This window comes from Paroedura picta, chromosome 2 (assembly GCF_049243985.1).
Source record: "Paroedura picta isolate Pp20150507F chromosome 2, Ppicta_v3.0, whole genome shotgun sequence".
Classification (NCBI taxonomy): domain Eukaryota; kingdom Metazoa; phylum Chordata; class Lepidosauria; order Squamata; family Gekkonidae; genus Paroedura; species Paroedura picta.
The window spans coordinates 79,226,356-79,251,584 of record NC_135370.1 but is presented as its reverse complement, the minus strand read 5'-3'; the positions used below and the strand labels follow the sequence as shown (position 1 = coordinate 79,251,584).

The 25,229-nt window shown below is 42.4% G+C and overlaps 1 protein-coding gene across 2 annotated transcripts in view; it reads right to left on the bottom strand.

The window, feature by feature from the left end:
• Positions 1 to 460: 460 nt before the first annotated feature.
• The window catches only part of CD6 (CD6 molecule), a 39,797-nt gene continuing 15,028 nt past the window's right edge, over positions 461 to 25,229 (bottom strand). Inside the window, exons 1-11 of one of the 2 annotated variants that reach the window (XM_077318989.1) lie at positions 18,843 to 19,038; positions 17,671 to 17,751; positions 13,013 to 13,321; positions 11,679 to 11,984; positions 8,616 to 8,684; positions 7,116 to 7,262; positions 6,324 to 6,452; positions 5,315 to 5,416; positions 2,846 to 2,962; positions 1,982 to 2,095; positions 461 to 1,059 (exon numbers count right to left, since the gene is read on the bottom strand). In XM_077318989.1, coding sequence (XP_077175104.1) covers positions 962 to 1,059; positions 1,982 to 2,095; positions 2,846 to 2,962; positions 5,315 to 5,416; positions 6,324 to 6,452; positions 7,116 to 7,262; positions 8,616 to 8,684; positions 11,679 to 11,984; positions 13,013 to 13,321; positions 17,671 to 17,751; positions 18,843 to 18,888 — 1,518 coding nt within the window. In that variant the 5' untranslated portion in view covers positions 18,889 to 19,038 and the 3' untranslated portion in view covers positions 461 to 961. Of the gene's footprint in view, positions 1,060 to 1,981; positions 2,096 to 2,845; positions 2,963 to 5,314; positions 5,417 to 6,323; positions 6,453 to 7,115; positions 7,263 to 8,615; positions 8,685 to 11,678; positions 11,985 to 13,012; positions 13,322 to 17,670; positions 17,752 to 18,842; positions 19,039 to 25,229 lie in introns of those variants that run through there. The other variant, XM_077318988.1, reaches the window with a different exon arrangement.

Genomic DNA, 25,229 nt, shown 5'->3' with positions numbered 1-25,229 from the left:
AGAGCCCGCCCTTTCTCCTCCCCCTTAGGGCTTACTCTTTTATTTATTCCACTCCACAGGAGCGGTTAAAGATTGTTAATGGTGGCTTCTTTAGAGACCTCCTGCTGCATGAGACAATAACCAATGATCCTGAGCAGGAACTCTGCTCAGAAAAAGGATGCTTCTCTTGTCTGCACTTTCTTAAATAATGTTTTTAATCTGTCCCTGGAGCCTTTTATCTCAGGAACTCACAGGCCTTCATGTCCCAGTAAATAATTTTTTATAATATCATCAGGAGAAGGGTCAGTACTGATTATCTCTCCCGCACAAGTCCTTTCCCAAAACAGAGAATACTTGGGGGGGGGGATCTTTTACTCACACTGTACAATAACAAGGACAAGAACCAATTTACTTTTCCTTGTTCACAAGCCCATATCTTGCTTTTAAGATGCACACCTGACTGGCAACTACCTTATTGTGCTTGGCAAAGACAAAACAGAAACAAAAAAAGCAACCTCCTTAGCTGGCAAATCTGCTCCCACTCTAGTCTTACTTCCCTAGACATCATCTAAGATAGGGATGATCCTCTGAAAGGCAGATCTCAATTTCTTCAGGTGGAGGAGCAATCACTCCAATCCCATCAATGAAAAAAAACCTATCTAGAAAATGTAAGTATTCCTTTGAACTAAGAATTAAGTTCTATCAACTAAGATTTCTCCCTACCAAATGCATGTCCCCCTGACCAAATGAACTGAACTCATTTTTAGAATGAGTACTCTTAAAAGTGCTGACATCACATGGGACTGTGAACTGACCGTTCATTGTGGAGAGCATTTGAGTTTGGGAGCAGTTTATTATCTTTCACCACACTGAATCTTCACAGAGGATCTTGTGACAAGAAGTCAATTTCTGTCCTCAGGCTTTTTGTCCTCAGCTTCACTGAAGGAAAGATGGAGCTGCAACCATAGAGCAGCTTTACCCCCTAACACTCAGAGGGCCACATATCATCATAATCGCTGCTGTCGGATAAGTCAATCCCAGTCCTGTACTTCACCAAAGGTCGGGAAAGATTTGTCAATTCTGAAACAAAGAAAGAAAAGAGAAGTGCATTTGGGTCAGCTGCTGAGAAGCAGAGAGACTTATCTCGCAAAGATGATGCTTAATGTCGTGCTGAAATGTTGTAGTGATACAGATCTTTGGCTGCATATTCTCTCAGTGAGCCTCATCAGGTAATGAGGAAGAGAGTTGTGTTGCCTGGGACAGCTCTAGCTTAAGAAAGCTCTGTTCTGCCTGGCTTTCACTGGAGCTATTCAAGTGAGAACGCACAGAGCTCATCCTTCTGCCAGTTCCTGGGTGGCAACCAGGGGTGGTCTACTGGCAGCCCCTAGCTGAATTTTAGTTGACACACAGTCAAAGTTTGCCAAAGCTTCTTGCATAAAGTTTGCATGCATTTCAAGTAATGGTGAGCCTCCGTTTTGTTGTTATATTTCCAAAGGATCAACTATCTTTCTATGAGCCTGGCTGCCAATTGCATATGGATATGCAGACTGTGTTTTAATGGGAGTGTCTGTCTTGCACCCAACACCTCCTGGACCTTCTCAGGAATGACTGTATCCTACTGGAATTGGCTACCTAGGAGCACTCACTGGAGCTTTAGATGTATAGTCAAAACTATAGTATTTCAATGGGATTTTTTGGTGACGAGACTATGCCTATATTTATTTTACACATATATTATAAAACAATCATACAAGGTTTTGCTGTTTATGAATTAAGGTTGTTTTGTTGTATTTTAATAACCTATGTATTTTAACTATATATTGCAAACTGCCTTGAGCTATGATAATAAAAGGAACTATATAAATGCTATAATATAAAAATATCAAACTTGTCTCTGACATTTTGAAAATATCTCAACAGTCATATATTCTGTGACAACTTTAGATAGAAAAATATACTGAAGGCTAAAAATGTTTCCATTCATAACATTCCAGCTCTTTACCTCCAAGGGAAGGCTCATGTCTTGGAAAGCTCTCTTGCTGCTCTGGTTTGTAGATGTTCTCATACCATTCTTCATCTCCAGAGGAAGTACTAGAGCTGCCCTCAGCTGTAGGTGCTGTTGGAGAAAGCCAAGGACACATTCAACCTTTTGCAATCCTGCAGATGCGGGTTCTTCTTCATCTCCCATGCCTGTTGAAAGCATTTACTTTGAAGCTTCTGTTTTTAATCAGGTGGCTTCATAGTCAATATTTTCAAGGCTACCATCCGTTTTACATGGCCCTGAGAAATATTCTGGTGTTAAAATGATGAGAACATAAAGGGTGAAGAGGAGATGTGCTTTCCCAACACTGAAGGACACACAATGGATGTCCTCAAGGAAGGTCTGATCGCCTGAGATTAGCTGGCATATGTCTATTTTGTGATTATGGCCACATATCTTTCATTCATACTGGGTAGGTATACCCATAACACTGCTGTCGGATAAGTCTGCTGGATAGATTGAGTTTAACTGAAACCTCAAAAAAAAAAAAAAGCCTTGCACTTGAACAGCCTTCCTCTACTAAGTAATGCAATCTCTCCCCCCCCCCCCTCTCTGAAAGATTCACTCTCCAATTGAAAGGTTATATGGTATAAAGTAAACAAGGTGGGAGAAAGATACAAAGCTAGGAAACCTGACATTTCAGTCCACAGGAAAATTATTCTCAAATAAATGATTAATACCCAAAGTTAACTTGACTGTACTAACAACCCACAACATTGTTCAGCTGCCATTAGAGGGACATGCAGTATGAAGTTTCTTCACAGAGGAACAGTTGGAATGTGTGGGGTATTGAAAGAACAAAATAAAGTGTGGAAAAGTTCTCACGTTCTTGGGCATAGCTCACTGAGGAAGGATACACGCTTTCAGACTCCTCCTGCATAGCTGGCATGGGGATATTGCATGGAGAAATGTCTGTATCAGCTGCTCGGTGTCGAAGAGAATCTGAAAACAGAAGCCAAAAAGCCACCCAATTAAACCTCTCCAAAGTATACCCCTGGAAGGAGATGATGAGACAGTAATATGATTCTTATGTCTAACAGAATAGAATCAGAGTCCAGGGGCACCTTTAAGACCAACAAAGATTTATTCAGGGCGTGAGCTTTCGAGTGCAAGCACTCCTCCAAACAACAAACCTTGCAAGCATTCTATTGTGCTACTTCAGACCAACACGGCTACCCATTTGAATCTATCGTAATGTCTACCAGTATGTTTTTTCTACAGCTCTAGGTAGGATGCTCATCAAAATAGTATCTCCCCACTCCAGGGCTCTTAGAGACTCCAGTGGCCTTGTGAGCAAAGGCCATTTTATAAACTATCTTGCACGTCCAAAGCCTTATGGTTCCTCCAGACCCTGGCCCAACTCCATTTTTAATGATTTTATATACAGTTTCTTAATCTTTGAATATTCATACTCACACCCTGCACACATTCAATTACCTTTGGAAGTGTAAGTTTTAATAATATAAACACTAGATGCCTTAATGTGGCATTTCACCTTCCTTTTCCTTAGATTACAAAGACTGACTAGAACAAGAAGTAGAGTTCATTGTCTGGAAGGAAGGAATCTGGAGCAACCATAGACCATAAACGGAGAAGGGCATGTGATGAAAACACATTTTAGTTTATCCTTAATGCAAGTATGTACATGTGTGTGTGTGTCTCAAAATCTGACCAACAGTTTCACGAAAACATCATGATAAAGAATATACTCTGTTTAGTCAAACTAGTGTAAGCAATAACTGGTGTGTTTTTGTGTGTGTGCAAACTTTAGGTTGGTTGCTTTTGTGCCTCTTCTCCTGCTTCCTGGCAACTATACCCTCTTCGCAGCCAGGTGGCTGCAAAATGCAGTGCTGAAAAACAAACTTAAAAAAAAAAATTCAGACATTGCAATAAACTAAAATGAATAACTACTGTGGTTAACAAACCCTAGTTTGAAATCCTGGGTTTTCACCAACCAATAAACTTAAATTGGTTGGACTATCTATCTTGGAACATCACAACTAATAGGGATTTTAGCAACCAGGAAATTAACTGGAGTTTACCATGAATATTGCCAATTAACATACATGACCACGTGAAACTGCCTTATACCAAATCAAACCAGCAGTTCATCAGTCAGCATCAGACTGACAGCAGCTCTCTAGGGTCTTCAGGTCTTTCACATCAGCTACTACCTGAACCCTGTAACCAAAGATGCCAGGGATTGAAACTAGGGCCTTCTGTATACCAATAGATGTTCTGTTCCCGAGCTATAGCTCTTCCCCATGTGTTAAGAGTAAACTTGGACTCCCTTTAAGCTCCTACTTTCTCTTCCCTGCAAAAACTACAAGAACAGATGAGCATCAGGGAGGTGCTCTTTACTGCTCAGCTGTTTCGGGCTGTCTTCTGCCAGTTGGGTTCATGGTTCAGCCATGAAACACAAACTAACTTGAACCACGTTTTCCTGGTTTGTGTCCATCCCTAATTTTAACTCTTTTCCTGCTCCAAATGCCCCCTGAAGCCTTTAGACTGTATAAGACAGCCCAAGAGAGTAGAGTTGCAGGGAGCAGGCTGCTCCCCATTGCTCAGCTGTTTTGGGTCTTTCTGCAAACCCCATTTAAAGGGACTGCAGTCCTTTTCAACAGGGTTTGCAAGGTCGCAAACAGGTTCACTTCAAAAACAAGTCTCCTGGTTCAGTTAATGGTTCAGCCACCAAGCACAAACCAACTTGAACCACGTTTTCCTGATTCATGTCCATCCCCAATTTAAGCTCTTTTCCTGCTACAAATGGTTCCTCAAGCTTTTGCTAGCATCAGGGAGATAATATATCCCATTCCCCCCCTCCCCCCGTGGTTTAGCAGCATCTTTGGAAGAGTAATTTAGCTCCGGAAAGAGGCTGGCACAGCAGGAAGGGCATACAGAACCACTGCTCTGAACACATTCAGAGTCCTCACAGAGGCTGCCTTAAAGTAAAATGTAGGGGGGAAGGGCAATGGTTTAATGCAGAAGGCTCCAGATTTAATCCCTGAAGGTTTCAGAAGCACTATTGGCAAATCTATTCAGCACAACTAAAACCAAAATACGCAACCAAACAACAGACAAAAACCCATTTTGTCTGACTGAGGTCCTTGAGGTCTGCTGCTAGTCAGAAAAGACAGAGCCAGGTGGACCAATAGTTTGACTAGTTTTAGGCAGCTTCAAATGTTATAACAAAACAGATGACGGCCCCAGTTATGGATCTCTGTGCAGGATGGACCGAGGCCCTTAGAACCTAGGAACTTGCTGAAAAGAGAGCAGTAGGTCTGGCATGCTCACTGTAGAATGTAGAGAGTGCCGTGGGAGGCTTGTCCTGGAAATCATAGTGTTCATAATCAGAGTCGGACTCTTCAGCATGAGATGTGATGGCTACTGCTGTTGCTGAGAGAGAACACAGAGGTAACAGTTGTCAAACACATCTGGCAGAAGCACCCTATCACTCCCTTATATATTTGGGAAACAGCCTCCTGGGAGGAGACTGTCCGGGGCCCTGTCCGTCCATGTCAACCCTGATTGGCCCTCCCCCATCCAGCTCCCACCCTCCCTTCTTTCCTGCTAGAAGACTTGTGGCTCCAGCCTCCGTTGTTGCCCACGAGGAGAGAGGCAGCGACAGGGCTTTGTGGCCCGCAGGCACGCTCCTGCTGGGAGGGACCCGGGGGGGAGTTTGCAGCCTCCCTGCGGGTCACAAAGGGAGCCGCGGCCACCCTCTCATGCCCTCCTGCCTGCTGCCCCTTTCAAAGCCTATTTTTTAAATGGGTTTTTATACTAGTAGTTCTATAAAGAGATCGCTTGTCCTTATGGTGAGGAACTCTGGGCAATGATTCCCATTAGGACGATTAACAAATGAGAGCGAGAGGGTGACCTCCACAGCTCCTCTTGGCTAGTCAGTTTTGGCTCCCATGTTATGTTCGCATAACTTGACACAGGCATGGGAAGGGGACATACATCGCTTGACTTAAATCAATGGCATTGTGGATCATGTCTTTCAGATGCTGGTCAAACCCACATAGCTTCATTCCAGACTTTTCTGCAATGGCCCCCAATAGCTGGGGAAAGAATAATAATTTTTTTCATTTATTGTGCTGTGAATGCTGGGAAAAAGGAAAGGCATCCATCTGGCACAGCTAATGAACAACTAACTAATCAATCTCTCTATATATTTGCGCTATGGGTATTGGAAAAGGTGCCTTGGAGTTCTTTGGCATGGAAAGAGGAAGTTTCTAGGATGGAAGGAAGGAGATAAATAGAAAGATGGGATGAGGGAGAAATAAGTGTCAGCTTTGGATACCTTCTCCTTTAGGAACGCTTGTGGGCATTTCCCGATAGTCATTACCCACTCCAGTGGTCATCCCCGAGACCTGCATGCTGTGATTCATTAGGACTGGCACAGTTAATGAAGCTGAAGAGATGGCATGGGCTGCAAATCAAAACAGGGAAAGCAAACAGGGTAAAGCTTTCTGTGTAGCCAGGATTTTGACCTGTCCCTGCTGACAGGCATTCCTTCCAGTGGAGAGAAACTTCATGCTACAACATTCTTCATGAAAAGCTCTTGTTGCCTGTTTCTCGCATTTGTTCATCTCCAGGACATGCCTGTGATTGAGAAACCTGGCCAAATTCAGCTGCTTTCGCAAATTGGAGTTTATTTGATTTCCCAGTAACTGGGATCCTGAACCAGGATAGGTGTTAAGGCATCTGATTTTAGATATCACAACAATTTGGAGCTAAAGTTTTTCTGAACCAGGAAGCCTTCAACTGTGCCCTAAATTGGGGAGAGGGAATTAAGTAAACATGAGAATTTAAGGCTTATCAGCTTCACAAAATGTAACTGAATAAAGCAATTTTTCTGAAAAGAGGCTGAGAACTTCACAAAATCTGCTATGAAATCCTATGGCAATAGTTGGATCTACCTGATACGTTAAAGCTGATTTCTGCCAGAAGGTATCTGCTGTGGGTTTCAAAGCCAGCACTTAGTTCTACTTTAATATCCCCCAGATTACAAATACTGTACTTATCCCAGCAAATTCCCATAAAATATCCCATATGCCTTTCCCCTCTCTGATGTTCATGGTGACCAGCCTACCGAGGAGATTGTGCTTCCTTCCTTTATTCAGCAAAACAATAACAGTCAGCATGGCCAAGAAAAAGAGAAGACCCATGATGATGCAGAGGATCAGCAAAGTCTGGTATGATGGAATCTTGTCTCCCCAGTTCTCATGTATAGCCAAACCTGCAAATGGAGAAACAGTCAAGGTAGAAGACAGGACAGTCAAAGGTGCAAATTGCTCCAGCTCCACTGTAGGAAATGCAGGTGTCCCTCCCACCTTACAAGGTCTGGGTGATTGATCTATCCATGCAGCCCTTCCTTTATCCCTTATCATGGCCACCTAGGATTAAGTCAATAAGAACAAGCCACAGATCGGAGGGAAGCTTTGCAGTTTGGAGACAGACAGATAGGCGATGGATAGAAATTGCATTGTAGATGCTGCGACTACCTCCAGCTAGAAAGAAAGTTATATTACCTGCCTTTGACAAGCTTGACTAGGGTGTAAGACCCTGAGGCTGGAAACAGGTGGGTCATCATCCCCTCTCCCGAGAGTAGTGGGAGTACTGCTTGTAGTTAGACTACTTGTCCCACTACTCTGTGTCACATGCAAAAAACATGTTTAACTAGAGGCAACAGCAGGATAAATGTATGTGTGGTATATCTTAGCAAGGGATGTCTCTTAAATCATACTTTTGACGCTCTGACAAATTATCACCGGCCTCTGCAAGGGCTGCTTTGGTCTGCCACCAGCTGAAACTGTTTTTACTAGGACAGGGAATAATACATTGAGATCTACCTAGGAAATGTTAATCATTTTATTGCTCGGTTCATCCTGTTAGGCCTTTCACCATCATGACATAAATTGAATACTTTCATCCACACAATGTCTACATTTTCCCCTTCTTGATTGATTCTCCCATGAGCTTGGCCTATAGTGTAGTGTTGACTCAAACTATTGGCAGAGTTTGAATATGCAGAGAGAGTACAAAGTACCAGGATGCCTAAAGAATAACATTGTTTTTATTAAGAAGAGAAGCCACCATTTATAGAAAGAAAGAGAAACCTATCTAACTAGCTATTGTCTTAGTCCATTCCTTTGTTCGGCCACAGTTCTGGAGGCAAACCAGAGGAAGTGTGCTCAAAAAGCAGTCTCCTGTTGAGCTAATCAGGGCACTCCTGTTGAGCTAATCTGAAAATCATCAGGAAGTTCCTATCCTATCTATGCTAAATATACATCTCTTCTGGTGCCCCCTGCAGGGCACCCTTTTTATTCTGCTTAATTCTGTGTACTGCAAATCTTGCCTATTCCTACAGAAACACCTTTATTTGCTTCACTTGTTCAGCAGATATGAGGCAGGCCTAAAACAGACAATGTCCACTCAGATAACTGCTAGAAATGGCAAGCAGGGAGTCATGTGTATTGCACTGAATGCTACATTGGTGTTTTTTTTGTACTGGAAGTCACAAAATGCAGCCATTTTATGTAGGGGTTACATTAGATAAGGAAGAAATCTTCTTGAGGAGGTTTGCACTCACATGTAGTAGGCAGCGGGCTACCTGGAGTCCCTGAGTTTGGGTCTGTAGAGGTCTGCAAACCTCGTGAGCCTAAAAACCAGAAAGAGATCACGTAAGAATAAAGCACTAGCCACAAAAGAGAGGACAAGAGAGATCCAATTAGCCATGCTCATTATCCAGACAACATGTGCCAGTGATTCTAGCTGGGAGCTGTCATCTGCATCTGAAAGCACTGGAACTGTCCAAGGGAATGCCATGTACTTGCCTTCCCTCATGCCCTCCCACTGAGCTTGTGTCATCAGCAAAGCAGTCTGCATAGCTGGTATAGGTCATGTGTCAGCCCCCATCAGCCCTCCAGATCAGCACGGAGCAGTGTGGGATGAAGCACATCACAGACCAGTGATGTGAGAGGGAACAGAGCAGTCCTTCCAGGCCTCGCAGTCCAAGCATACTGGAAGCACCCTTATGGCACTGGGATGGTTGCTCCTGCTCCTCCAAACAACAAACCATCCTGATAGTCTACCTTTGGAGCAGATCATTTCCAGATTCTGGCAGAGTGGCTGCCAGTTGATATCACAATGAACTACCCCACTGGGAAGTCGAATTCTATCAGCAGAAGTGGCTGCAGCAAGAAAAGAAGGAAACTGCCCAATGCAACTTAGAACATGTGGCTGCCATCTGTATTGGGAAGAGTTCCACCTATTTTGGCACAGATATAGACAAATAGACACCAAAATGGCTGTTATTTGCATCTTGCCATGCTGAAGCTGTTCTGTACCATTGTCCTCTGCTCCTTCCCTCTGCTTCCTCTTCAATATGTCCAACTCTCTCTCCTATGGTCTGTCTGTCTGTCTTTCTTTTTCTTGCTTGCTTGCTTGCTTCCCATCTAGAAGAAAGGGACTGCACCAAGTCCAGCAAAGAAAATAGAAGAAAACAGTTGGTGCTCATAGGGAAAGAATCTTTAATATTTGTGAAATTCCAGCATGTTTTGCATCAAGTTTCTTCAGGGGGATATCATTTCTGATTCTAAGTAGCTCTAATACTTACAGAAGGGAAAGTAAAATTCTAGTTTGATAGAGTTTGATTTCCCTATAGGATAGTTGTAACGTCAGTAGGCAACGGCTCTGCCAGAATCTGGAAATGCTCTGATCAGAAAGCAGAATATCAGGATAGTTTGCTGTTGGAGGTGCAGAAGCAGTTGTTTTCTTCTGTTCCCATCTAGACCAGAATGTCTTTTTTATTTTAAGACAGACTATGGAGGCTCATCCAGTCTTTGCCTAGTGCAGTGGTTAAGAATGGCAACCTCTAGTCTGAAGAACCAGGCTTGATTCTCCATTCCTCTTCCACTTGCAGCCAACTGGGTGACCTTGGCCTAGTCATGGTTCTCTTAGGGCTGTTCTCACAGAGCAATGCAGTTAGAGCTCGCTCAGCGGCAGCTACCTCACAGGCGTCTGTGGTGGAGAGAGGAAGGTAAGGCGATTGGAAGCCACTCTGAAACTCCTTTGGGCAGTGAAAAGTGGGGTATAAAAACCAGCTCTTCTTCTTTCTCAAAAGGTTAAGAGATCTGAGAATCTTGCTGAATCTTGCATATTTTTTTTCTGCTTCTCTTCATAATGCTCACATACTGTGAATCTGCGGCTATAGTAGTGTGTTTTAACCACAGGCCATTATGGTCATATCTCCTTATAGTTCACAATGCCGACAAAACAATTGCTTGTGTCTGTTTCTGTACCTGCACAACATCCTGGTGGGTTGTGCCTTGGGACATACAGGGGAAAAGACTGATGGTCTGGTCAATATCAAATTGATCTTTACAGGAATTGCACATTTCTCCAATATTGCAAAGAAAGAAGAAAACACCAGCCATTTGTTTGCACCCACCGTTGCTCAGGAGGAGCTGTAGGCTGGTTCATTGGAGCACTTGTATCATTTTTTGTACCAATGGGAATAAAGAAAGCAAGTAGGAAAAACTGAAAACACAGGACCTAATTCCATGATTTGTTCTGCCTGCACAGGGCAATCAGACCAAGGCTGGAATCCAAGGGCTGAGGTGAAGTTTCTAATCTCACATCAGAATTACATGGGTCAGAATCTGATGTGCTGTTTCACCCGGCAAAGACAACTCTGTAGTGTGATGTGTAGAACTGGATTAATGATTTAGATCAGCGGTCCGCAAGCTTCTGCTTGCCGCGGACCGCTGCGGAGTGGTGGGCGGAGAGGGTGGCCCATGGGCCCGCGCACGTGCGGCAGCCCCAGTGCAAACACGCATGCACGGACTGCCGTGCACGCGTGTTTGCGCCTGGCAGGGGTGCAAACGCACGTGCACAGCAGTCCGCGTATGCGCGTTTGTGCCGCCGCTATGCCGGCAGCCGCGGCATCCCCTCCCGGCCCCTCCGGGCCGTGAGCAAATCGGCCGCTAAAGACGATACTTCTCTTCCCTCTTCCCTCCCCTCCCGAAGTGAGAAGCTTGCCAGGCCGCGAGCTAATCGGCCACTTTGGTGGCCAATTTGTTTGTGGCCTGGCGAGCTTCTCACTTCGGGGGGGGAGGGAAGAAGGAGCCGCGGCCCGGCGCCGAGGCCTTCGCAGCCCACTGATGGGGCCCACTGATTTAGATCATTAAGCGAGCTACCCACTGATGCTTCTGGTGGTTGTAGATCCCATGTTCGTGGGACCTTTGGAGGGGTAAGAGTGTGAAATTGCTTTTTATGGCTCTTCCATCCATACAGATCCATAAATGGACGAACAAGGAGATGGCAATTTAACCCTTCTCCCTCCTAACTAATGTAGCCATTAGACAATACAGGTCTCATGACCCTGGGAATAACATTTCATGGGTTCAAAAGGGGCTTCTGGGGAAAGAGGAATGCAAGAATCCATTGATCACAAGATGCAACCCTATGTTTGGCTAGGTGATAGGGCAGACAAGTCTTTGACTCTTGAAAGAAGGACAAGATGCAAACATATGGTGGTGGGCAATCAAATGGACAAAGTCTCTTCATTATTATTTACCTTTGTTGATGTGATCAGAGAGAGAGAGAGAGAGAGAGAGAAGGTACAATGGAGATACTGTCAAATACTAGTTACCATTACATATCACCCCCGCTGCTCTGGACTGGTCACACAAGTTGGAGTTGTTGTAGCGCCATAAACACCGGGCGAGCGAGCTTTCATTTCCGAAACAGTCATAATACATCTTTCCCAGAAGTGTGTGGTCAAAGGGCACCTTTGGTTCTGAAGCCCCATTGCTGCACTTCAAGAAGCGACAGAGCAAATCGGCCTGCTGTTGGAACCAGTTACCATCACACACGGTGTTCCAGACACCCTTGTAGTGGACCTCCACTCGGCCAGCACAGGCGTCTAGTCCACCTGATAAGCGCCACTCCTGGTGATCTGTCAAATTTGGGGGAGGGGGAGAGAGAGGAGAGAAAAGGGGATTGAGTCAGCAGAAGAAAAACAGCTGGCAACATGGTATGTGTTATGATATGCTTGCCTGCCAGGGTCAGGGCTCAGAACTCATCAGACTTCATTGCCTAAGCCAGAGCTGGCACACGTAGGGCATTTTCATAAGTGGTACTAAAAATGTTACAGCAATTTCTTGCATTTGCAAATCAAATGAGAAAGCTGCATTGATGAAACATTAATTAAAACTGTCTCTCTTCAGCTTCCTGTATCACAACATTCAGAGGTGATGAGCTGGAAACGAAGGGAAGGCAACCGTAAAATGTGCAGGGGTTGGGTGTCTGTTCATTTATATATTGCTCTCTTCTGCTTTCTGCCCCCAATAATCATGCTGAGACATGCAAACAAATAATGTATGAGAAGCTGAAATCAAGGCAGTTTTTTCTAGGAAGCGACAAGAAGTCTTTTCAGGCATCAGATGCTAGAAGAGACACCATGATTTTTCTCCATTTCTTCCCATTTGAGAAAGGAATGTCATTTTAACATTTCAGTTCAGATCCAAAAATGTATCAGGATGGCACAAAACTCATGTGTGAAAACAGCCCCATTGTCCCTGTACTAGTTTTTGATTACACCAGCCCAACAGATTCAGAGTGCAGAGGAGAAATATATGAGAGGGCTTCTTCCATCAAATGATTTCTCTATAGGTAGAAATACTGTGATTTCTTCTTGTTGCTTTCATATAGTTCTTTGTTCTACTCAATCGAGTTGCAGTGCTTGGAGTAGAAAGGGGGACAATTGTGTTCATTTTGCCATTGTGTGAAGCTGGCCAGATGAGGAAGCCATTTTCTTGTCTTCTCCTGCTTCACTTTGCATCCTCACAGAAGCAATACAGAATGTACCCGGGTTATTTGCTGGGCAATCTGGCCAGTGAGAATGGTCTAAGAAGTCAGCTATGCCTGGATTATGTACCATCTGACATTACTGCTAGCTAAAAACACATAAAGTTGGGGAAATACCTGAACACACCACACCAGCATCTTCCTTGTGCCCACAGTCATGGTTCTTCTCAGAGGGACAGTCCCACAAATAAGATTCATTTCCCGAGCAATTTACTTCATCCAATTGGATGGGGCCTGTTCCCTTTTGGAAAAAAGAGGCACTTGGAGCCTGAATGGCCCATCCACAACCCAGTTGCCGGCACACAACTGTAGCATCAGCCAGGTCCCAGTCGTCATCACATACAGTGCCCCAGACACCATCATATTCAAACTCCACCCTGCCAGCACAGCGGCTTCCTCCATCCACTAAACGTAACCTCTGAGTTTCTGAAGGAAAGAAGCAGAGAAGAGAGGGATAACTGGTCATACCATGATAAAATGAGGGCAAATGAGGGACAGAGGGTGGGAACTGCAGGGGCAGGGCCAATCAGGACAAAGCTGGCTGCACCCTGATTGGCCCTATTCCAACTTGGACAGTCAGACACGTCCCACCCCCTAGGCTGTTTCATAAATATATAGAGAAACAACAATGGATAAAGATAATCTTTCATGTCCAAGCACAATTCTTGAGAAAATAATTAGCACAGAAAAAATCTACAGAATTTGATAGGTTTAGTCAGAGTGACACACCGTAACTATGCAAGAAGGATGAGGTAGAGTCTCACTAGGACAGATGTAGATAGCTGACAGATGTAGCTAGACAGAGGTAGACAGCTGAGGATCTCTAGGATTTGGGGAAGAGTGTCATGGGGCCTGGAGTTATTTAGCTAATTGAGCCACAATAGTTGTGCTGGCAGTAACAAACTGACAATAAGATATCCCTTATTTTTACAATTTACACATTGAATATCCCTGATTTTACACTCTGCAGCACTCAGATGTCACTATTTTAGTTTTGGAATTTCCATCATATATAAATGCAGATGAAGCTGCTTACCAGCTTGGTATAGTGGTTAGGAGTATGGACTTCTCATCTGGCGAGCCGGGTTTGATTCCCCACTCCCCCACATGCAACCAGCTGGGTGACCTTGGGCTTGCCACAGCACTGATAAAGCCTTTCTGACCAGGCAGTAATATCAGGGCTCTCTCAGCCCCACCTACCTCACAGGGTGTCTGTTGTGGGGAGAAGAAAGGGAAGGCGAATGTAAGCCGCTTTGAGACTCCTTTGAGTAGAGAAAAGCGACATATACGAACCAATTCTTCTTCTTCTACCATGAAATGCAGGCTATATATTTTAAATAAGTAAAAACTGGTCCATCTAGCCTAGTACATCTATTGAACTAATAGTTTTCTAAAGTTACAGCTAAAGATCTAAAAAAGTGTTTCTTGGAGCCCACAGTTTTTTCTTCCACAAAACATCTCCTATCAATATAAAAAGCCAGACTTGGAATAGGAAGAGCCTAGGAGGCATAGGTTTTGCATCTGGAAGGTCCACCCACCTAGGAACAGCTGTTCCGCTACAGAAAGAAGCTTGGCCTGGAATCTCCTAATAGTTTGTGAATACGTTCCTGTGGTTGAAACAAACCCCTATCACAGCCATCATGTGATTCCTCCAATCCCCCGTGACACCCATTTTGTTGTGGCACCCATTAGTACATGTTCTTAAAATCCCATAAATATACATATGTAAGTTCTGCTAATAGGGATCCTTTTAACTAATTGATTGAACCATTTAATTTCTTCATATAAAGCATGTGATCTTCCACTGAACTATGGTTCTTCCACCGGGTATAGAAGGAAAAATGGGGTGGGCTTGCAGCCATGCTAGGAAAAAGGGTAGCATACTGAGAAAGGCTTTGCCATGCAGCAGGCTGAAGACAACTCTTAATATATGGATGATTTCATCTGTGAGGCAGTCAGCCAATTGCCCTGATCCTGTGGCACAGAAAACTCATCTGTTTAAGAAGATAAATGCATTATAATCTATGGGGCCGTTAACATGTGTAACAATTTCTTAATGACTGGCTTGCATCTGCTGACTGCCTTACTGGTGGCCTCAGATGAAATATCTTTTGGACATCTTTTGTGGCGTTTCACATAACCTCAGGTATAAAGTATTAAAACTGTGTCAATTCTATGGCAGCCAGTTTTCCAGCAACATCTCACTATGGGATGTGTATCTGTGAACGTTTGAAATGATGAGGTTTCTATCCAGTGCTGCAGTTCAGATTGCAGGCAAATAATAGTTCTTGTTTTCTGTGTGAGAGGCATTCCCACTGCAGTTTTGTACAAAGGAGGAAGTCCAGGCTGGAATATTGGTGTGTGTGTGTGGGGGGGGGGGGAGTTGTTCTCTAGGGAGACTATGTATACAGACATACCTTTTATCTCTTCACAAGAGACTTGCACCCCCTCACACACACACACACACACACACACACACACACATACACACAAACACACTCCAGGTAAAGATTGCAAGCTGTGAAAATTGCTTTCCAAGCTTCAAAAATCTTGCTCAGCCAGTCATGAAATCACTATAGGGGGGGAAATGAAGAATTTTTGTGAGATGCTGCAAGGCCACTGTATTTGCCAGCCACCTCTTTGCATTGGTTATCTACAATTTTATTCTGCATGTTTCGAACCAGGTTGTGATTGTGATTTGTATCCCACTTTGAACCTTAGAAAAGGCAAGCTGCACATATTTTAATAAACAAGCATAAAATGTGTGTGTGTGTTGAAGAGTCATGAAGGAACCAATGGTTTGGACTCTGGGTTGGACTCTGGGCCATAGATCCATAGTGATTCTAGAATGCAAGAAGCAATCATACCGATAAGCCTAAAAACTCAAGGATTGTATTAGCTGCTAGTGGTATTCATTGAAGACTGTGACAATATGGATGTGGGGCTAGCCTGATGCAGAAATCTCCAGATCTGGCCAATACGTTGAGCAAGATGTCGCTCAAGAAAACAACCCCCATTCTGCTCAGTCCTCTATCAGCCCCCATCAGTTGGAATGGGTGCAAAAAATACAAGTTGCCACCCACACAGCTTCCTGTCTCTTTGATGAAAATGTCACTGAGGTGACAGCATGAAGTTCAGGGTAACCTCAGAAACCAGAGGCATGCTAAGTGCCACCCATTGGGACTGATAACCACCAGGGGACCTGGGTCATATCTGCACAGCAACCTGGTAGTTGGGCAAAGCAGCAAATACTTGGAAATGTAGCTGGCATCCCTGGAAATGGCAGGTATCTTTTCCCTGTAGAGAACTGTGTCTCAAAAGAGGGAAGCAGATCATACTCCTTGACAACCATGTCTTGTGGAGCCCACCACACACTGAATGTCCCTGTGGATATGGACTATGACTGCATTCAGCAGCATCCAGACTGCACCGTTAATGATGCACCACTGTACCCTAAACTGTTATAGTCCATCAATAGCCCAAAATCAGTAATGGAAAGTAGGATGCGAACATCAACACTTGCACATCCAAACACCCTTATGTTACTAGATAAATTAATCTCAATTTGTTTCATGTAGATAGCAGCTTAGTAATTCATTCCAGTATATCAGTAGTGTGACTGTGTGAAACCTCATAACATTGTTCATTTATAAGTTAAAACCAGTAATGGCAGTAATGGCATATTGTGCTATGTAGTGTGGTTTGTGCAAACCTGGGCTTTGGTGGCACAATCCCCTGACCTCACTTAAGTGACCCTAGCAGCTGTTTTTTAATACTGGGTTCTACTGTGTACATTGGTTAGTTTGTTTCTTAATTACTTTGCTCTCCTCTGTGAAATTCACTATTTATTCTTCCTTTGGTCTCAAGGACAGCAAATCTACAATGGAGCCAGCCTAGTGGTACACTCTCCCAAGTGAGATCAGGGCCCTGCAGGACTTAAAACAGGCCTCTGCAGGGCCTGCAAGAGAGAGCTGTTCCACCAGGCCTATGGTTAAGGACTATAATAATCACTGATTAACTGGATGAACATGAATGATAATGTCATCATGCCTGCTCAATGTTAACATCAAGGCACCCCACCACCCCCTCCTTCCCAACTGGAGAGAAGGTGATTTCTGAATGTTTTTAATGTAAATCTGGTTATTTTAAAATGTCTAAAATATTCTTATTGTTTGATTGCATAACTAGCAAAAGAGCCCGCTGCAGTCTTCCATGCTAGTGGGGTTCTAAAATGTTTTATGTAAACCGCCCAGAGATGTAGGGAAAGGTGGTATAAACAAACAAACAAACAAACAATCAATCAATCAACCCCTCCCCCTCCCCAGGGATATGGCCAAGGGATCTCAATCAGTTGCTGACTGAAAAGAACATTGTATAGAGAGATGAGATAATGGAGATTTCTCAACAGGAGTAGTTCACCACATCCTGAACTGAACAAAGAGATGCCTGGTAGCTGATCTTGATGTGTGATGGAACATTCACCAGCAATGGTCATAAGCAAGACAGGTAGACTTCACCATGTCATCATCCCACAGAAATTGTTCTGTAGAGCACATTTCAGGCAGTTATTGATCTTGAGGAATGCCACAGCAATGCTACTAGTAGCAATAAAAACAACCACATACTTCAGCCTTTACCAAGGCGACTCATCTGCAGTCTAGACATTTTTCCAGTTTGGCCAAATGAGCCCACTTAACACTCCTCTCCACTCTGTTAAAAAACAACACAAAAAGAAATGGCATCTTCTAATTTCAGCGTATCTTATATATGCTTACCTGACTTTGCAGTTTTGCTGACCTCACTGCTGGTTGAGAAGTTGGAAAAAGAGATAGAAGGCGCTGTCGGCTTTGCCTGAACTGAAACAAAAATATTATTTGAAGATAATGCTCATATACATCTGATTCCAAGATCCTAGCCTATTGATCTAGCCATTGTAGGACCTGAAATGATCTGACGTGGCTCTCCTGTACATAACAGAATGCTAGTTAAGCCATGACAAGAACTGGCAAAATCACTGATCTGGAGTGAAGAAATAATCAGGATGGATGCGGGGAGGACAAATCTACTATTTGATATGGAATATCTCTTGTATCATATGTTTCAGCAACACCTGCATCCAAAAAGTGTTCGGCCATAGAACCGATAAAATATAGTGCCACTGAAATTGCCCTTATGTATAGAAACCTCCCATAAAAGTGACAGTTTCAAGCAAAATCTAAGAGAAGCAACAGAAAGACACAGAGAAAGTTGTTATTGTTGCTGTTAGGCGCGAAGTTGTGTCCGACCCATTGTGACCCCATGGACAATGATCCCCCAGGCCTTCCTGTCCTCTACCATTCCCCGGAGTCCATTTAAGTTTGCACCAACTGGATGTTAGTAAATAAAATCTGGATGTTAGTAAGTAAAACTGGATGTTAGTAAGTAAAAGAGAAAGTTAGTAAAATCGTTTTTCTTTTTATACTTTTTCATCTTGTTTTCTAAAAGCTTATTTTTAAAGTATTCCAACTCACCTTAGAAAATATTTAAATTAAGGAAACACCTACATTTTTGTATAAATGCTATTTTACCTACATTTTTGTATAAATAGCTATTTTATTGCAAATTTGTTCTAAATACTTAAAAAAATTGTTTTAGGCTTTTGAAGAAAGTGTACACCGGCACTGCAGCACTTTACTTCATTTTATGTGTTGCTTAAAATCAGCAAATGATTTTAAAAGTTCAGTTTATATAGGTAGTAGATTACAAGATAATGAAATAACAATATAAAATAAATGAGCATTACAAAACCCAAGTGCTAATACCTTGTTAATAATATCTAAGCAATAATCAGACCTGCATCAAATTCTACTTTGGAGGAAAGTGTTCAGTTTCATGCACAAAGCCACAAAAATGTATTTTCACATTTTAATGTTTCATATATTATTTAAATCGCAGTAATCCAAGATACCTTTCCATTCTGGGTCCACATGTAGTCCATTGTCAACAACATCCATTTTAGTCTAAATCTCTGAGTAGTCAAATGATTACTGTACTCTTCAGGCACCCTGTTGAATTTCTGTATACTTCCACAGATAATTCTGCAGCTAAATATTGTAGGTTGTGGTAGGCTAAATAAAATCTGGAGTATGGTTCCCTTGTTTCCTTCTGTGGATATGTTTTCTTTAGTGGTCTGTGTCATGGATTTTGGTTATCAGCTGCTTTATAAATCTCATTTGACATCTAAGCAAGTTGAGATACTGAAAGATTTTTTTAAAAACTTAAAAATAGCCATGTGAGACTTCAAACTGGATGAGAGCCATAACACCGAGGGAGGGAGTGTTTGAATGCTTGCCCCTGTGCCATTCTCTCCATTTCAAGTTATCATCTCTTGCACCATAACCATCTGCAGATAAATCTGCAAACATATACAGAGGGCAGAGAGGCTACTTCAGTTGGGAAATGGCACGATATGGAGTAGGGAGAGGCAATTTCAACTGGGAAAATGGCACAGGAGGAAGATTTGGCTCCTCTCCTCAATCCAGTTTGGGCTTATATTACTCCTATGGCTATTACTCCTATGCCACACAAAAAAATTATCTTCATGGATCTCATGTTACCTTGTCTACTTTGGCCCTTAGTGGTAGAGAGAAGTTAACTATGAAGCGCTATTAAGGAAGATTTGCCTAATTTCTACCCATATTACAGATTTCTATTTAATTATAAAGCAAATATAGTATAAATATAAAACAAAATTACAACAGCTATCACACCAAATAAGATCAATTATAGAAGTAATACACTACTAATTACATACTAGCAATCCAAAAAACGAGATTGTTTAAAAAGAAAGGGTGCTTTCTGCCTTTCATCCCAAAAGAATACAAGTTCTGTTAACTTCAACAATTTGACTAAGTACCATACTTTCTCAGTCCAAGATTTAATAGTTATTGCTTTGGCGCTCTCTCTCTCTCTCTCTCTCTCTCTCTCTCTCTCTGCAATCAACAGTCTTATGGCAATTAATAAATTATTCACCATTTTTATTTACCGCAGGTATTTCATTAACTATGATTCTATATTAAATGACCTTTGGAATAAGAGATAGTCTATTTGAAATCATATGTTTTACTTCAGAAATCACTTTTAACAAAAAGGCTTTGACCATTGAGAAAAATTGCAATATATACTTAAAGACTGTAGAAACAAATCCATACTTACAACTTGTGTATTGTCTTGTTGGATAATTCTTATTCAGTTTCTACAAAATGTAGATAGATATGGAATTTTGTACAAATTCTCAGTCGCACTGATATATATCACTGATATATATCTGGGCCAGCTGTAAATATTGTACATCGTTCATATTTTGATATTTTGCAGTGAAACAATTTTTTACATTTTCTTTAAAAAGTTAGTTCTTTTGTGGGTATATATTTTATAGACATTGATATAATTGAGTCAATGCACCAGTTGATTCTTTATATGTTAAGCTTTCAAATTCTGCTATACTGATGCAAAGATACTGAACTGAGGATATCCAATCTATAAAACTTGTACATTTACAAAATAGCTGCACAGAACGATCTTTTTTAAAAAAAAACTTTGTGTTAAAATATTATTATTATTATTATTATTATTATTATTACATTTATTTCCCACCACTCCCTACATAAGCTCGTGGCGGGTAACAACAGTCTTAAAATCCCCCATCAAAACTCTCATTTGCCTATTATGCACGGCCACTGAAACGGCGGCATGGAAAACGCGGAGGAGGAAGAAGCGAAGCAAACCGCTTACGCACGGGACGGAATGCAACGGCGGTGAAACCCAGAGTATCCGATTATGCACGCAGCTATTCCAGAGCCACCTCTGGTTACGCCCTGGTCCTGGGAAGCTCCACTTTCTTCTGCATCTCGCTAACACAGCTTTTTCGGCGGCATACGTTAACTCTGCGCCCGGTAGCCGCCTGCAGGGTGCATAACTGGTGATTTTAGCCGCTGCCATGCCACCCCGAATGTGGACCTTCCACTCCGTGCATAATGGGCCATTAAAAGACTTTTAAGAATTCCCAACATGGCGGAAAATACCACTCTCCCCCTACCCAATCAAGGAGTTGGAGAATGGAGAGTAAACCCTAAGGTGGGCAATGCATACAAAGAGGCTCAAAATGCCACCATAGGGGTAGGATTGGCTCCTGATGTCTTCCTGAAGCATTTTCCTGTACTTGTATGTTGGGAATTATTTCCCTGTTTTTCATACTCCACTAGGGCTGATCCACATGGGCAGAAAAGGCCAGGAGGGCACTCATATGGACGCAGGGCTAATCCCCATGTCCACATGATGTCGCCACCAAGCTGGTGCCCTCCTAGGCCTGCCATGGATAGGGCCCTCAGTAGCCCTGCACTAAGGGCATGTGGAAGAATCCGTGTTTCCTTTCTTATTGTGGGGCTACTGAGGGCCCAGTCCACAGCAGGCCCATATAAACTCGAAGGAGCTGGGCCTTCTAGTACCATCCTACAGAGGCCAGGAGGGGGCAAAAAATTCCCCGGCCAGCTTCGCAGCACTTTGCGACGGTGTGGGACAGACTGGAGCTTTAAAAAAAAAATTGTAGGAAGGTGGGATTGTGTGAGAACATAATCTCACCTTCCTGTAAAATAATACATGTGCAAACTGGCCAACCACACAGTGGAACTGTCCACTACAGTTGCATCTCCTTGGGTAATACATTTCAGCAGACCGGGTGCCTCGCTGAAATGTGTCCCTTGTGGGCACACAGAAAGCTGCAGAAAATGCAGCTCAACAGCATTGCATTGGCGTTGCCCCAGAGTTGCTGGTGCAGAATCTGTCATGGAGAAGCAAAAATAGGGAAATAACTCCCTCCAGGCTGTTTGGATGCAGAACAATAGATGTGGAGGAATGCAGAAGTTTTCATCCCCTTGCAGCAGTGTTCTGAGCTTATTTGAATTAGCTGAGAATATCTTCTTTTTTCCTTTCACTTTGAGATATAGTAGCTAGCTGGTTAATTTTAGGATAATGAATCCACTGGTAAAGAGAAACACATAAAGTGTTCCAATCAGTTCAGTGCCCTCTGGCACCATGCCCCCAAATTCAATGCCCTGCCTAAATGCCTCCCCCCCCCAATTCAATAGTACCCCTATTCTATGTGTTTGTTCTTGCCAATTGAATGCGGTTGAAAAAATGTGCTATTGTATTGTTTCGGCTTATAACATCACCTAAATTCTATCCACTTTTCCAACAAGTTTTATTTGTCCCTTTTCTTGTCAGATGACTCCAAGGAAAGTCTATGAATGCATCATAGTACTGTGGGAATGTGTGCATATGGGGGGGAGGGGCTATGACCCATGTGGGTAAGATCCACTACAGCCAAATTTATAGCAATAGATATATAGATTTATTTATTTATATTTGAATCCATATAACCGTCCCTCCAGGGGAGCTGGCTCAGGGAGGTTTAAACAGTATATGATACTGTTTAAAACTGTTTAAAACATAAAAACATTAAAAATGATTAAAGAACAATTATACCCTTTCCATTTTGGGAATTGCAAAAAACTGCTTTACAGAGACTCACAACACTCAATCCACCCTGTATCTCATAAATATTGTGAGTTCACATTAGATAAAAATTATAAAATTTTAAATTAGAAGGTACTGTACATTTTAACATTAAAAAGTACTTTCCCCCACTTTCCCAATATTCTTTAACACAGGAAAAAGCAAGAAAAAGCAAGAAAATGAAACAGAATCTTCAAAATATGGGTCCTATCTTTCATCTTTAAGATATCCCTGGTCAATTGAAACCATCAAATGTCCATGGGCTAAGCATCATCATTTAGCTATTCTATCTGGAATACAATTAATAGATAGATATTCTCTTCTTTTAAGGATTAAGATTGCTGTGCAGACGGATTTTTAGATTCAAAGCCACAAACACAAGAAAATGAAAGTAGATGCTGCTTTTGAATATACCAGTTTTAGAATCATAGAATCATAGAGTTGGAAGGGGCCACACAGGCCATCTAGTTCAACCCCCTGCTCAACGCAGGTCAGCCCAACGCATCCTTAGGTGGTGAGCTTCCCCTTTATTTTAATTTTTTTGCAGTGTAAGCATGCTCCAAACTAGTTTCATACTAAAGCCATTTGCTTCTGAATAGACAGAAAGTTTCATCTTCTGTTTTACGTGAGCTATACATCTATCATTATTTCATTTGCTACCACTACTCAAACTGCTCCCAGTCATAATTAGAGCAAACTGTGTATCTTCAGCACTGTTAACCAAGCCATGTAGGACCTAAAAAACATTTTAAATGACTGACGTGTCTAAGTAGCTTTCTTACAGAGTATTAAAATATGCATGAATTGACAGTTGGCTGTCGATTGTTGCAAAACCTACATTCATTTCTGTAGGACTTCTGCTGTCTGTTGTGAAAAGCATCCCACACAGCTCCGTCTGCCGTTACATGTACTGAGACTAACTAAGCAATGGGATTTCTCGCCTCCTGGGACCATAGAGGTGAAGACACATCTTTCCATATGATTGCCTCCATCACTATTGCAAAATGCTGCTATAGGGTGACCTGCTTCCAACATGCAGAATGTTGTAAGAGATAATCCTGAACAATAGATGTATGGTGTAGGATACTAATAGCACTTTTGTGTGTGTGTGTGTAGGGGGGGGGGAATCTGTTTAGCGTTAGTTTGGCTCCAATCTGTAGAGTTAGATAACTGCAGATGGGAACCATATGTGATGATTAGTGATATACAAGTGGGGAGGGATCCCCTCCCCTTCTTAACTTTACACCACCCCAATCATTGCCAACATGAATATCATGGCTCCCCCCCCTTGCAGCCACTACTCCCAGGCTCTCATGCTCCCCACATCATTAGTGCCAGTTCACCCAACACAAGTCCAGGCCCCTCTCTCCTCAAGACTTCTGCTGCCAGGTCTCCCAGAGCCCCTTGTACTCCCAGAGCCCCGAGTTCAGCTCCCACGTTCACTTGTTTTGACTTCTCTCCCCCATTATTATTAAAACTCTAAGGGCCTGAGAGTCTGCGGGACTTGTGGGAATGAAATCTTATGACCCCCCCCCCACATACACACACTTTATCACCAGAGTGGCCTTGGTCTCTCCTACAATTATCTCCAGGCCTGGTGCAGCCCCAGCTTGCTTCTCTGACTTCGTACGGCCTAGTGCAGCCCCTGGGATGCTTTGCTGTGCTGCCACCACAGAAGACTTTCTCTGTGCTTGTGCAGAGAATGTTTTTTTGGGGGGGGCAGGATTTAAACACCCTGCATATATTTTCTTAATTTTCAATTTTTTTCTGAAAATCTGCCCCCGGTTTGCAAAATAATCTCTTTAGCCTCCATGTGACCCCAATCTGTGGATTTAGCTATCCACAGAAAGGGGCCATACATGGCTGATACTATATAGATAGGATAAGATGGCCTTCTGTCTGAATTGTGTTAATTTTTGCATTTATTTTTCTGAAAAACTCATATTAGAATTATATTTAAATGTGTTTAGTGTGTGGACATCCCTCATTCCCAGGTTTGTTCTGAATATGGGGGAAAGGACATAGTGCAACATAGATTTAAAATACATGTATTTAAATGAAGCAACATGGACACAAATGTCCTTGACTGGTTCCCTATTATTCTCTTTTAATTGGCACTCTGGATAGTAAAGGATACTGTGAATGTGTTTCACTTTAAGCAGTTCTAAAATAAATTAATTTAATGGCCACTCTCCTTTCATTATTTGTATATTATGAATTAAAAAAAAACACCACTCCTTTTATTATTTGTGTGTATATATATAGGAACCAGTTTTGTCAGTTTACAAATACACCCTGCTTCATCAGCTAGTGAAGAACAGGTTACCACAAAACAAATGAATATAACCTACAGTATGCAAGAGAATTCAGCAGCACACGCTTTCATCTGTGAAATGCTGAAGGTGTGAATTATGAGTATGGAATCTTATGAAGCTCTGACCTCTGAGGGATGGGAGCTGTGGCTTGGTGTCATAGATTTTGCTTGCGGGAAGAAACGAACTAGCATGACAATCTTCAGTGCAGTGCATTGGTATTTCAACAACATCATAGCTTTTATAAATACAATTATATATACTAGTCCTACTTTGGCACTCACATTCTACACGTCGTTTAACGAATTAGCTGCCTTGCTTTTAACTGGTTAATCATTCAGTTAAGGACAATAGGAATTCTTTTGAGGGAAACTTGTCTGTTTATTTTAAAATATTGATAACCTGCCTTTCTACTTCAACACAGTTTACAACCAGTAAAATCTGTAACGAGATTCTTGCAAATACCTATT